This window comes from Cavia porcellus, unplaced genomic scaffold (genome assembly GCF_034190915.1).
Source record: "Cavia porcellus strain 051 isolate PalLab524CR breed Dunkin Hartley unplaced genomic scaffold, mCavPor4.1 scaffold_10, whole genome shotgun sequence".
Classification (NCBI taxonomy): domain Eukaryota; kingdom Metazoa; phylum Chordata; class Mammalia; order Rodentia; family Caviidae; genus Cavia; species Cavia porcellus.
In genome coordinates this window covers 25973039-25987810 of record NW_026947493.1, presented here as the reverse complement: position 1 = coordinate 25987810, position 14772 = coordinate 25973039, and the positions used below count along the sequence as shown (strand labels likewise).

The 14772-nt window shown below is 44.0% G+C and overlaps 1 protein-coding gene across 11 annotated transcripts in view; it reads right to left on the bottom strand.

Moving 5' to 3' along the window:
• The window catches only part of Adamts9 (ADAM metallopeptidase with thrombospondin type 1 motif 9), a 141161-nt gene that overhangs the window by 90947 nt on the left and 35442 nt on the right, over positions 1-14772 (bottom strand). For 6 of the 11 annotated variants that reach the window (XM_023561654.2, XM_063257128.1, XM_063257135.1 and 3 more), the window contains exons 10-16: positions 14333-14474; positions 12488-12592; positions 6788-6933; positions 3319-3500; positions 3099-3235; positions 1577-1694; positions 1250-1345 (exon numbers count right to left, since the gene is read on the bottom strand). In XM_023561654.2, coding sequence (XP_023417422.2) covers positions 1250-1345; positions 1577-1694; positions 3099-3235; positions 3319-3500; positions 6788-6933; positions 12488-12592; positions 14333-14474 — 926 coding nt within the window. The remainder of the gene's footprint in view (positions 1-1249; positions 1346-1576; positions 1695-3098; positions 3236-3318; positions 3501-6787; positions 6934-12487; positions 12593-14332; positions 14475-14772) is intronic. The other 5 variants (XM_003480147.4, XM_063257129.1, XM_063257131.1 and 2 more) reach the window with 2 other exon arrangements.

Sequence of the window (14772 nt, the reverse complement as noted above, 5' to 3'; positions counted from 1 at the left end):
AAAAGCAGGTGGTGGTGGCACCGAGAAGACGGAGATTTTTATTATTTTTTTTGTCTGTTTTGTTCGCTATGCAAAAAATAATGCCACTGCATAAATAAGCAAATGAATGGTATCACACAGCACAAAATGTCACAATGGAGCCATGCATAAATATTATAGTTAATTAGCACACTTGGCTACAAGGATCACTCTGTCAATGCACGACTTCATGTGGACATTTCAAACTACAAATGGAGGCTCTAATCTGACTCGACAAATACTCATTAACCAGCTCAGTGTGTCCAAATGCTCGGATTAAGCCTCCACTGAGGGTATATTCAGATGGGTAAACAGAGCTTCCACCTGGACACTTCAAGAGACAGAGTTCTTTAATTTCTTCAGAGACTGACTGCTCATGAAGACTCCCTGATTTCTTCCCAATCCGAATACTAGCCCTTCTTAGAATTCACAGTGAGAAGATGTGTTCAAGATGACAAGCTCGGATGCTTCTCATCCTTCCAGTAGTCCTCATGTCCTTTTTGTAATGGGCAGTTGGATGAATTTCATAATCACTTATGGCAGGTCAGAAAATAATGAACTGAAGTGGGACTGGACCAGGCAAATAAGATGAGGCAAAAATCAACACAGGGTGTTTGGTGTATTGTGGTTTAAACATAAGGAATAGATATGAATTAATTATGTAGTTCAATTTGGGCACTAGATATGAATTAATCCAGGGAGAAGGATGCAGAATTTTTAAAATAACGGAGCAGGCTACTCTACCAATGATTTGAGAAACACAGGCGTCACCATAGACGCTTTCATAATGACCAGGCATAATAAAATACTCAGCAGGCCTGCCAGCGGCCTGCTCCTGGTGAGAACTAATAACTTAAGAATTAAGCCAAGTAATGCCTCCAAGAAAACATTCGCAAGTCGGTTACCACCAGACTGATTTTTTAAAAGATCCATTGAGAGCAATGATTTTATGCTAATCTGTAAGTACTTTGAAAATTTGACTTGGAGCCTTTCTATTTTGTAAAATCCAGAGTGAAGCCCTTCATACTGAATACTGCAATGACATAACCCTTGAATCAATATTCTGAGGGTGTTTTTATAAGAGTGAAATAAAATAATGATTTCCAACATCAGCATCCATGAGAGTCATGATAGCTGAAAGCTTGGCACATGCCAGAGAAAAAGAAGGGCACTGCACAGACAGCTCTGGTAAGTCAGGCTGCCTGCAGGTGGCAGGGACACCTTGACTCACCTAAATAGTTGTCATCCTCTGATTTCCCTGAGAAACTGTGCTGTCGCACATCAATATTGGTAGCACCAGCTGGAATTCGGACCACAGTGTTGTAACCTAGAGGGGATATAGCAGAAGGTCAGCTCTCCATGTCATGGTTCACTCTCTTTTATAGAAAGTAAGCCATAAAGACACACGATTCTCACTGTTAGGTACCTTAGCTAGACGGATAATAGAATGCACATACCAAGGGTGATATTACACTGGATGTTAACACTTTCACATATTACATGCAGCTAACAGATTTTAAATTTTTCATACTTGTGTTACATATAGGCCAATTCTTACCATAATGTACAGTATTAAATGTTCCTGCTACAGTTTTGCATGAAGAATTATCACCACCACAAACACCACACTTATCTCGCCGGGCTTTGGAGTTTAAAATGTGATCACATCCAGCTTGCTTTTTAAAAGAAAACATTTGAAATAAATGATCAGTATTAAAGAGAAAGTAAAATAGTAAGTAGTGTACTTCTTTCAATGCTATGCCCTCAAAATGACAAATAAAGCAATATTCCTTTAACCTTGCAAGGGTTGACAGAGAATGCAAATTATCTACGTCTTTGCTACTTAAAATGTGGTTTTTAGAGCAGCAGCCATGGGCACCCCAAGGCTGGTTAGGAACATAACATCTCAGGACCCACCCAGACCCACTGAAGCAGACTGCAGGCTGAAGCCTGAGAAGCTCTCATCTTTAAATAATCAGAGTAAATGAGAAAAGTTGCTATGGAATAATAGTTTAAAAAAAAAAGGAGTAGAGAGAGTGGTGAGGATGGCATCTAATTAAAGAACTCATGTCTTGTCTTAAGGGAGACAAGCCACTGACCACAACAGTTTCTGCTGGCATTTAGAAGTAGAGACCCAGTATTGATATCTTCCAGTTTTTCAAAGAAGCAGGAAAACACTATTACATGTGTAATCCTCATGTTTCATACTGACTATGTGCTCAGGGAACAGTGTGACTGCAGGTGAAGCCTTCTCTTCATCTCCTGCTTCTGGAATTTCATCATGTATAGTACTAGTGCAATATAGGAAGGCCCAGGAGGACTCGAGCAATGACCAGAAGGCCAAGAGAAGAGTGCCCACATGTTTGTTCATTTTGTTCCTTTGCATGAACTAACAATGTTGGAGGAGAAACCCAGATTGTTCCTATGTACTGGACTGACAAGGACATTGCATGCAGAGCTCCTGCAGTCAAGGGCTCCTCTGACCGGGAGCTCCAATTTGCCTTTGGACCATATGCCAGGAAGACATGTCCACTTAGTCCAGCTGGGTTAACAAATGAATGCTGACAGTGAGAATAGTGGACAGGGTATTAAGCCCTTGAGAAGTCCCTGCTCCCATGCTTTGCTGTTTGTCAGACTTCTCAGTCTACCTTCCAAGAACAATTACCAGGCATGTCTCAAGTCAAAGTTGTTGAAATTTGAGTGAAGACATCTTTCTGGACAGAGCACAGCTGTTCAATCTAGGAACTTGCAGTCAGGAAGCATTTGAGATTAGCTGTGGCACTCAGGTAAGGGAATGTGCGCACGCAGTGGAACAACTAATCTTCAAGAGGAGGTTCTGCACAGATTCTCCCAGAGGCTCAAAATGTCAAGAATTGTCTAGGGCAGTGGTTTTCCAACTCTAGCACAAGATGCATCAGTGCAGGTGACGCTGATGTTAATAATGGTCCAGCAAACATATTTCAAGAACCATCTCCAGGAAAGAGCCCATAGACAATGGCAACAGAAAGTTTATCAAGAAAGTTGCAAGCCCCAGGATAGCAGAGGGACAACAAAGGAAGAGGAGACTCTCTGGAACTTACCCGGCAAAGGCCTTGGACACAGATATCATTTGTGTCCTGGCCACAAGGAGTTCCATCTATCACCCTGTCTCCGAGTTGGTAATAGGCTGTGCTCCCAGCCACTCTGCAGAACAATTTGCACCGGTCCTTCATCAAAACTAGAGAGTAGAAACATGACATTAGGTGACCTTGTGCCTGCCACTGCCTGCCTGCTGCCACTGCTTCCACCCAGTGCACTTACTTCCGCTGTACTTGGGGACCCAGCGCACGGTGGGGAGCACACCATTGATGTTAAAGTGTTTCCCATCGAAGTGAGCACACTGCTCCTCTCTGAAGTCCCGCTTCTGCTTAAAACACGGCTCCGTGTTGCAGGATTTAAATTTCATTCTGCGCCCAACACAGTACTTGCCACCGTTTTTTGGCCTGAGAAAATATACAGAACATACACACTGTATTCTAATGTATTTCTCCACCTAGCACTCTCTACCTCATGACTTTTGGCTTTCCAAGGGCTCCTGCTTCTCAATCTGCTTCTGTCTCCCATTAAGGGCTCCATACGGCTTTGCGTTCTGTACATTAGGGCGCATTCCCACACCTCGGCAACCTCAGCGTCTACCTCTTCACAGTGGGATGCCTGACCCTGTAAGAATCTTTGAAGGTAAACTGTACTGACTTGTACTTTGGGCAAGTGATGCATGTATAGTGCTCATCCCACATTGATCAGTTTTATGTCCCTTACTCAATTTTAAAACCACGGAAGGGAAATGGTAGCATTTAGTAGCTGGTTGGCACCCTGGCTACTGGCCTGTATTAAGCAGCTCTGTGTTTGGGGATGCTCATGGGAGACCAGTGAGACATGTGTCCTTCCACCTCCATTCACTCTGTCCCTCCCCATGCTCTGTCCCAATCACTACTGTTTTGTTTTACAAATAAAAGGGGATAGAAGACATGTGTCCATACATTTGCTAAGAGCATAGGAAAACCACGGGAGGGAACGCTGTCTCACTGCTTTCTTGGCAAAGCGTACGGAGTACACTGTAAGACACCAGAGTGTGGATCTCAGTTTGGCATGAGACTCAGTCTATGAATTCTCCAGAGGGAAGCCAGAGAGTAATTACACAGCACACCTGCCAGCAGGCAGCAGTGGTCAGATCCATTACGTGCATGGGGAGATCCCAGAATCAGAGGACACTGGGGCACAGCCAGCCAGGCAGGGGCAGCTGAGACTCACTGCTACCCTAAGGGTGCTCCTGGAACCAAAAGAAAAACCTCATCTTTTTTCTTTACAATGAATCTTGCAAAGTAAGCCTGGCTATAAGAAGTGGGTTTTGTTTTGTCAAAATTGAGGCTTTAGGGACTGGGTAAGGTATCCATGACCATAATCCATGCAATGAGAGGCTATAAGAGGGTAAGGTGAGACCTCTCTTGCTCCATCCTCACTACATGGACATAGACTCAGTTCTTAACCTCCTTGAGCTTCAATTCTCCCTTCTTTTAAATGAGTGTACACAACAGATGCTAGAAAACACTGGTCACTATATTCTCTGTCAGTACCACCCAATCTGACCTGATTTCACCAAACTGGGCAGGACAGGGCAGAGTGGATACTCCTCTGCAGGGTGCCCATATTAGGAAGGGCCACCAGGCAGACTTTACCTCAGCCCTCATGAGATATGAGTGTTCCTGAGGATAAATGTGTGCAGAGCAAGAGAAAAGCATGGGCCTCACAGTTCCAAGCAGGTGGCTCTATGTAAGCTCCCAGCTCTCAGAGCATCACCTGTCACACAAAAACCAGACTAGACTGGACACGCAGGGCTGCTCATGTGTGTCCTATACATGATGAAGAACACACACGGCATACAACCCTGCAGGGTCTGTGTTTGGCTCCCCAGTAAACAAGGGGAGTCTGTGCTTTGCATCTGGATTCTGCACAGACTTACCAGAACTCTGATTTCTTGCTCAAGGGCAAGTAAAGTAGATGAAATATATTATACTGAGAGCCAGGAAGCAGATTCAGAGAAGTTAAATGTTTTTTTTTTTTTTTTGTTAATGAGAGAGCAGAGTTTAGGGCTTGGTCTTATTTTATTACTCTAGCTTGTGGGTTTTCTTTAATTTTTTTGGTGGTCCCAATTTTAACTTTATTCATATTTTTATGCATCAGGTGCACAGGTAATTAATTATCTATTTGACAATAAGAGCTAACGGTAACCCCCCTGGGGAACAGACAGAAACTGGGACCGTCCCTGCAAACCAGCATGAACAATCCTCTTCCGTGTAGGGCATGGGTCAAAACAGAGATTAAAGACAAAATATTGGGGCCAATCTGTAGCACTACATACCAGTCCAAAAAACTATAAGGTCAAAATTAGAATGCATATGGCTTCCATAGCATGATCAAGCATAATCACACACACAAGGATGCTTTTTGGGTTGGCTTTTTTTGTTGTTGTTTTGTTTGCTTTAGGGATAACATTCTACAAGCATTGCCTCAGATGTCTGCATGCTAACTAAATACACTTACACTAATAGCATGAAAAAACTGAAATAACCCAACAACTTCACTAGAAACATGTCTTGAATCATAAAAACAGAGCATAAACGCTAAGGACCAGTCAAACCTCATGCAGGTGGGTTCTCAGGAATGGGTCCTGCTGCCTCATCTCTTTGAGAAGAATGAGAACAACCACTTACTTCCACTTGCCTTATCAAATATCTGCTTGTGGGCATAGGCCTCAGTACCTTAGCTCTGCGGCCCTTTCCCTTTCCAGATGGCCTTGCAGAACCAGTGTGACCTGTGTTCAGAGCCCATCTCCTTCCTCTGTTAACAAGGACATCCTAAAGGGCAAAAGACTGCAGGCGTCTGAAGGACGTGATGTCAGTGCCCACACTCAGCGGGTGGCACTGTCTTCACCCCTCCCATATAAACTGCAAGGAGAGGATCTTAGGTCTTTAACAAGATCTGCTTCTTTACTTTTGAATGGAAGGATCTTTGCTTCACTTTGAAGCTCAAAGACCCTTTTTGCCCACGGCTTCACACTGGGCCAGTTTCTTTGTCTGGCCTGTCCGATTATGGAGTGATTTATCTCTCTCCACACTGCTTCTAGGACTGATCTAAAACTCTAAAAAGGGAGAAAATCCTCACACAAAAAAAAGTACTAAACACTTCTTTTGAATGGAATATCCCGGAATCAAAATTTAAAAACAATTATAAGGTGTCTCCTACTTGAAATATAATAACACTTGTGATACACTAATAATTTTGCTCAATAGAGATAGCAGTTTTTCAGTGAATAAAGAAATTACCACATTTGCAGTTAGATCAAGAGGCCTGGCTTTAATCTCCAAAGAACTGGGATATACAGTTGAGTTTAGAAGGCAGTATGAGTCTTATTTTACATTAAATAATACTTAGTATCATATAATACGTATTATATCCACACTGTTTTACCGGTCTGAAACGACACACATCAAATCATTTACCAGGGATAATTTCTTATGGGGTGGGTAGGAATAAAGATGTCAAACCATTCTTACATCCTATGCTTGTGGAGCATGTCAACAAATGGCAAAAGCATCCAGTGGTTGACAAACCTAAGAGCAAAGGGTCTGGAAAGAAAAACAGTGCTGGAGGCAGAAGTTGGGGTGCTGTGCAGGAGTCGAGGGAGCCCCACCCATCTCTCCTCTGTGCCACCCTTGTCAGCAGGACTCACTCTGGCCGGTTGCACTCGCGGACAGCTGTTTTGATGCCCCCACCGCAGGTCCTCGAGCAGCTTCCGTAGGGACTCCAACTTCCCCAGGATCCATCGACCACAGGGACCTCCATGTCTTTGGGGACACAAAATCCAAACCTGCAGTGCTGTGTTAAACAAGGGGAACAGTGAGCTAGAGGACGGAGCTATGAACCCTGTCTACAAGCTGCCCTGCCACGACCCAGCCACAGAGTTTTGCCTATGATGGTTTGAAACACTGTGAACTCACCAATGTCACAAATCACGGACACGATGGGCTTTAATCTCACCATTACTGATTTTAGGCTGCGCCTGCCTTTACAGCTGGCTAGAAAAGGCCACGCAGCTGGGGGAGCTGAGGGCCAGGAGTCGACCAGAGGTCTATAGACCAGGGTAGGGCGCAGCCCCTAGACATGCATCTCTGTTAACGAGGCCAGGAGATGCTACGAGGCTGTATACTGGAGTGCTTCACTGGTCCCTGTGGGTTAGGAAAGCTAATTTTAACTCAATCAGGAATAAAAGTTACATGATTTTTAATAAACTCACTCCAAGAAAGCATTTAGGAGCATCTAAACTGCGTTATTTTTTTGTTACTAATGATTTTGGAAACTCCAGCCTGCGTGGCAGGGAAAAGGACACGATGTACAAAAACCAGTAATGATAATAAAACAAAATCAAACCACTCAGCAGGACAGGGCATGGGCAAGCCCACTCCAGCCCCCTGCCATTGTTGGGGTGTGAAGCCATGACACAGAGCGAAGGTCACTGAGCAGCGGACAAAGGAGGAATGGTGGCAGGAGGAGGACACCCGCGGCTCCCTCAGATCTCTGAAGTGGAGCAGGGCGGCTGCGATTCATCCACAGGGAGGACACAGTGAGAGGCAGAAGCTGGGCAGAGGCCAGGGGTGGGGCGCGTGGAGAGAGGGGACAATGAGGGGCAGCACCAGGCTTGCTGGGAAGAGTGACCGCCTCTCAGGCAGGTTGGGGACAAGTCGTTTGAAAAGTGTAATTCAGCTTCCTCCAGCCTTGGGGCCTCCTCCCTGGTAATTACCCTCTGCAGAGCTGGGAGCTGGTGACCAGCCCTTTTGCCCTGGGCTGCACCCACAGTGTGGATGAAGCCTGGAAGGTTCTGCACCCAGATCCCAGGTAGCTGGTAAGCAAGGAGTGTCTGGTGGCAGCAGAGCCACATCCCTCCCTGAAAGTCACTTTATATTTGTCTTTACAGGAGCTGTCACCATCTCTTGGAATAGATGTGCATACAAATAAACAGAGGCACCTGGAGCTTACTTTTCTAGTAGAAATGAAATGCAAGCCACACAAGTGATACTTTTAAAAATTTTTAGGAGCCTCATTTCAAAAAGTAAAAAAAACCTGAAACCGATTTGAATGTATTCTATTTCCTCTAGTATGTCTAAAATATCTTTTCCACCAGTTCTCCATCTGTAAACCACAACAGCGTCCCCCTTAATTGAAATTCTGCTTTCTGAACAGCTGCTAAGAGGTGATTAATCGGCCAGAAGATACCACATAGGAAGTTCCTGAAATAAGTCCGAAATAACGTTGGCTACGGAAGACGGGAGGGTTCTAATTATCTTTGTTTATCTCTTTCTGTGCCAAGCGTATAAATTAAGCTTTAGTCTGGGTGTGTACACACACGTAGGAAGAGACATAACATATATAGATGTCGGTACTATCCAGGATTTCAGGCATCTGCAAAACGTCTCAGGACACATCCAGAGGACAGGATGGGACTGTGGTAGTGAATTTATATACTATTTTTATCCTTAGAACCTAGGGTGTTGTTCACACTTAAACTTGATCAAGTGCCCCATAGCCACCAATAACTAGTGGCTGTCACATAGGAAAAGCAGGTCCAGAGGGACAAAGGTCATCATCAGGTAAACAGTTCTGGCTGTAGTGTAGTGGTGGCTCTTGCAAAAACTAACTCTGGCTTTGGGCAAGTCAGAGAAAGCTGTTTCTACATAGAACATGGAAGCCACCTGTCACAGCTCTGTGTAGTGTGACAGGAGGCACTGGTGTGTAACTCAGCACACAGATGACACACAAAGCAGCAAGGGCAGGAGATCACAGACAGGGGTACTGCACTTCCTATTTGTCACCCCAGCCCAAAAATGCAAAACCAGAAATACTCTAAAATCCAAATTTTTTCAGTGCCAATATCAGTCTCCAAATCAAGTCCCACACCTGACATCAAGTAGTGGGTAGCAGTCAAAACAAAGGCACACTAAAAAATATTGTTGGAAATCCATCTTCCTAATTCTGTGTTTAGATTAGGTCCTATCCCCCGAGATATCCCATTATATATCTGTACATGCAAATTTGCTGAAATCCAAAAGCATCTGAAATCTGTAACACTTCTAGTCTCAAGCACGTCCCATAAGGATTCCTCAACCTGCATTATTACCTTACTCCTCACCACACACTATGAAGTGTGTGCTGTTATCACCCCCATTTCTGCGGAAGAGAAAATGGAGGCGTAGAAGGATCACGGTCAGATATCAGCAACAGGCAGAAATGAGAGCAAAGCGCAGAGGAATGGCCCAGCAAGCACACACTCAGCTCCAGTACATGCTGCCTCCCCATGGTGGACAGAGAGGGTCATTTCCAAAAGGCTGAAATTGTTAACAAAAGTACGTGCACTGTTGGCACCTCACAATTGCATTTCCTAACCTCTCTAGACTACACACTTTACCTCCACACAAGAGCAAACTCTGTATGAACGTTTTCCCCATTAAGCATCACCATTAAGCATCACAGCAAAGCAGGACCCAGGTTATCAGTACAATGGTGCAACATCCCCATGGTCCCTTGTTACATAAAACTTATAATTAAAAACTGGTCTGCAAATTAAACTTTTCCTTGTGGCATAACCAGTAACAAGGATGCCAAGAGAATAACACCCCAGAAAATGCAGTGTACAGGCTGCTAAGGGGGCTGTCTAGAAAACACACACCCTGAGAAATATATTCCACCAGGCACATCTGACGAATCATCATTACCTCTGGAACAGCCACTACATCATAACAACGCATTAAATGGCTGGTGGAACCGGGATCAGAATAAAGTCAGTCTTTCTTAAGTGTCCAAAACCATATAACTGACATTTTATCTAAGTGCATCTTTTAAAAAATTTGGAAAGGGGACTTAAGGCTCAATTTTGTTCCAAGAAGGCTTGAAACAATAAAGTTGAAACTCAGTCTCACAAACTGGGTTAAAACAAAAATATTAATGATTTAACCAGAAAAGGGAAAAAATAAAGAGACATTATTGAGTTACTTGTCAAAATAACACTGTGTCAACAACCCAAGTCAAACTATCAATGAGGGAGCGGGGGCAGAGAGAGAGACAAACCAAACGGCAAAGGCAATCAGACTCTTGCACATAGAAAAAGCCAGAGACTGCCAATTCTTTGAAATCAACATACAACAAAAAAATCACAAAGAAATTCTATGCCAACATATCTATTCTCTGTGGGGGTGGTAAAATGCATAAATACTGTCAAAGTGTTTATGTATGTCTACATCTTTAATATATCCACATCTTTTATGAAAGCTGTTAGCCCTATCTGACCACTTTCCTAAAATACAACTGAAAGCACATCTATCACTTTCTTTTCAGAGCTGCTTTCAGAATTGTCCAGGGCCTGTCCCTTGGAAAGCTTGGGACCTCCTGCTCTGACTGTACACAAATACTTGAGATGGGAGCTTCTGCAATTTCTTTCCATCCTCTCCCTCAAAAGCTGAGATTACCCCATGGTCCCTCCACATGTTCAGATGCACAAATAGATCAGAAAAAGTCACAGCCCACCGCTGCATGCTTCCTGTTCTGCAAGTTGCCAAGAAGCCCACCACTGAAGAGAATGGCAGCCTGCTCAGAACAGTGTCATTAAACATAAGTCACTTCACCACCTTCTCGAGAATCTTTGCTGTGGTTTTTCCAGCAATAACATACATCAGAAATAGACCCAGTCTGTGGGTGTGTCAGGTTGACCAGGAACCACAACAAAATACTAGTGGTTCTGCTTAGATCAGATTCAATCCAAGCCAACTAACCCAACTGTCAAGTAGATGTCAAGCCGATTGTCATCTCCCATCCACTGTTAGCAGCTGCCTTGTCACTATGTCTAGAAGGATTCTGAGGCCCTATCTTGATCTATAAGAGTGAGTTCATAATGTCGATGTGTAATGATTGCCATGGAAACCAGGGAAACAAATGCCTACACACACCTGTGATCCCATGGCCCTCAACACACTAACCAATGTCCTGCAAAAGGTGCAGCTTCACGTCTTTGGGCAAAGATATATATTTCTTTTAAGATAATGCAAATTCTAAAAGCTATCACGCCTATGTAGTTTTGATGGGTTGTTCCTGGGAAAGCAGTACTGTCAACTGTGGCTATCACAGCCTTGAAGAAATTACAATGAGCTGACTTTGTCACTCGTTTAAGCAAAATACAAAATCATCTTCATTATGATTTAACCTAGTAACTCCCACCCCCTCTTACTTCCTGAGCTTTATAACCACCTTCAGAGGCAAGAGAAGAAACCTTGAATCCTCCTGTATGACCAGTAGAAACTCAACAAGCTGTGACCCGAGCTAAGGCCACAGATTTTAGTCAGCTCTGCTGTCCCTTGCAACACTGAATGAGGTCCTGCCCAGGAAGCTGCAGACAGCACTACCCAGACAATTCGAGTGACCTTAGGCCAATCACTTTGTTTGTTTTTCAGTTCCCTACAGAATCAAGAAGCATAAAACTCTGTCACCTCTTAGGACCTCTTCCAAGGAGACCTCTACAAGGTAAAGCAAAGGAAAAGGAGTTGAGATGTGAATAAATTATTATAAGGTATAATAGACAATGGGAAGATAGAAGAATGGAAACTTTCTGAAAATAGATCTCAGATATACAGTCCATAGATTGTACCACTAGTAAATGGCAGAGTGTCATTATCCCTATGGATTCTTTTTTAAAAATCTGGCTTTAAAACTAGAATGTGTGCTCCGATTGTTCTGGGTGATAATGGTGCCAGAATTACTAACCCAACGTCATTGTTTTAGGTGCTGGCTGGGGCAGGTGGTTAAGTAAATCATATTCTTAGCTGCAGGGGATGCTGTCATCATGGCCACAGAAACCACAGACACAATGAGTTAGGGGCGAATCAGTGGGAACCATTCCAAGCAGCTCACGAGAACCTGGTGTGGCTCTGTGTAGCAGGCGACATCACAGGTCCTTACAGCAGTCAACACAGCTTGGGAAAGCTCTGACAACACATTATTAAACACAATAAGCTTATTGTATTTCTGTATTTCCTTGATTCTAAGGTGCTCCATTAACTTCATAATAGCGTCCCAGTGCCACTTGCAAAAGCGAGAGAGAGTAGAAAATAAGAACACTATTACTAGTGCCCACAAGTGTACCCCTCAGTTCAGAAGCACACTGGGAATTTGGGAAAGTTAAAATGAGAGAAAGGCTTACACTGAGAGGTCTCACCATGGAGGCAGTATGAGTACTGTGCCTTCAGGGAGGTTTCACAGTTATCTACAGGAAGCCAAACCCTCCTAAAAATACTGTGCAGCTATGTCAGACCGAATTATCCTGCATCCTGAACAATGGCCGTATCTTGCACATTTCTGCTCCCAAACAGGAGAGAAGGGTGCTACTTGCCTTTCCAGGTTCACACTCTGTCCCGTCAGCCCAGGGGGTGTGCAGTGTCTGGCAACTTTGAGATTTTCGATTCGTATTGCACCACAGCCGTCTACACTGCACCTGCTCCAATTCAGTTGAATGACAAGCAAGATACAGTAAGATTAAGTCAGTAAAAAAACAAAGCAAAAATCACTTTCAATTAAAGTCTTGCCAATGATGTACAGGATAGCTGGGGAAAGGATTTATTTCTTGGTATTACAAATAAGAAAACATTTCATGGAATATAAAGAACAGCCTGGGAGATGTGTTTCTGGGGCTGGTGGGGTGCAGTGGTATAAAAAGGGAGCACTGTACATCCGGGACACACATGGCATCATAGGGTCTTTGGCAATACCTCCCTGTGTCACACATGGGGACATCAAGGCTCAAGAAGACCAGGGACCGTGCTGAATATCACACTGTGTGATCTGAGGTCAGCATTTGCCTTTGGTGTGACCTCAGAACTAGTGTGTGTGTGTGTGTGTGTGTGTGTGTGTGGGTGTGTGTGTGTGTGGTTTTTTTTAGGGCCACATAATATCACAATCATATTATGAATCATTTTTAGGGTCTTAGGGGGTGTTACAGAAAAAAAGACACAAAATACTGTGAAATATTTCAGGCATCAAAAAGTCAAAAAGACAACATAATGGATTCTCAGGTACCCATTACTCCACTAAAGTGGTAATGGAAACTTCACAGGTGAGCCAAGGGCCCTCTCTCAGTCCCCACCTCCCACTCCTCAGTTTCCCTTCCCATTCCCTTCTCCCTAGAGGTGGCCATGCCCTGCTCAGTGCTTTACACCAGCACACTGCAATCCACCAGTCAGGTGGAGGGTTTCAGCTCCCTGCAAACAGGAGACATCAATCTGCCCATACAGCTCACTTCCTTCCTCTCCCAAACAGTCTTGCTTTTAGATTTACCCCAATTGATATCCTTAATCTAATGTAAGGCACATTTTTTAAAGATAATCTATCTTTTTTGTAATTATTACAGTAAGCCATACTCAGAATAGAAAAGTTGAGAAGTTACTAAGTTAATTGAAAAAGTAAGGGAAAAAAAGGCCCCACGTGGAGGTATAGACGGTTTTCCCCCTGCTGTGTGCTCTGACACTAAATGCAGACACTGGTATTTGGTTGACCTTTCTTGTATTAGCCATTTCAATGACCCTGACTTTGTGCTACCATGAGTCACACAGAAATGGATGCTACTCTGGATAAAGTTACTTTAGCTTCTAAAAATTATGCCTATGGACTCACTGGACTCCAGTTCGTCTCTGATGGTGCCACTCCTGGGTGCCCAGTTCTGTTCATCTCCAACCTGATGACATTGAGTGTCTAAACATCCATGCTACCGGGGTGGAAAATCACAGTCCACTCCAGCTAGGCCCACCGGAAGTGACAATCCTCAGGTGGTCACAGGACAAGACTATGACAAGCTGAGGCAGGCCCCCCTGGATGCCCTTTACCCTGGAGGCCCTTTACCAGTTCTATGAAAGTCTCTATAATTTGGGTCACTTGGACACGTACGACAAGTAAGGAGACAGGAGAGAGAGGAGTGGAGCTCTGCCAGGTGCCTTCTAAGCCTCACTTTCGCACTGGTAAATGCTGGTCATGTCCCTGAGGGTGGTCATCAGAGTGGAATGACGAAGTGTAGGCAAATCACCACAGTGCAGTACTCTGTGCACTGTGGATCCTGAAATCACCAGGAGTCTGTTTTATTCCCACCTTTTTCTTGGGTGTATGAGAGACAGAATCCAGTGAGAAACTATGAATAAAAAGAAGCCCAGAATCAACAGACAAGGCAGAAACAAACCCCAAACCTTACCATGTATGGACACAACTCAGATCCTGGTCCAAAAATCAATTCACATTGTGTATTCACGTTGTAAAGGCGGCCTGGCAGTTGAGGAGGAAAAGGGTAGGGTCTGGATTCAGGTTCGTTAAGCAAACATTCACCGTATCCAGTGCTGTGGGAAGCAGAAACAAGCAGATATGAAAAGAGGGAGTCCATGGCTCCCGATAGATGGAAAGGCCACCCCACCCATCTAACAGCAGTGAAGATGGTTTCTTTCTGGACTTTGCTTATTCTCTTCAACCAAGGGTAAGTCTGAAGCTAAAGTCACGTTTTTGGTGTACATTTTATCAAACCACATCCTATGCATATGGCATAGGCAGCAGGAAATCTATATCTGTGACAGCACTGACCATATTTGGGACAACTATCTGTTTGGTTTTCCTCTTTCCCTATAGACTGCCAGCTTCTTA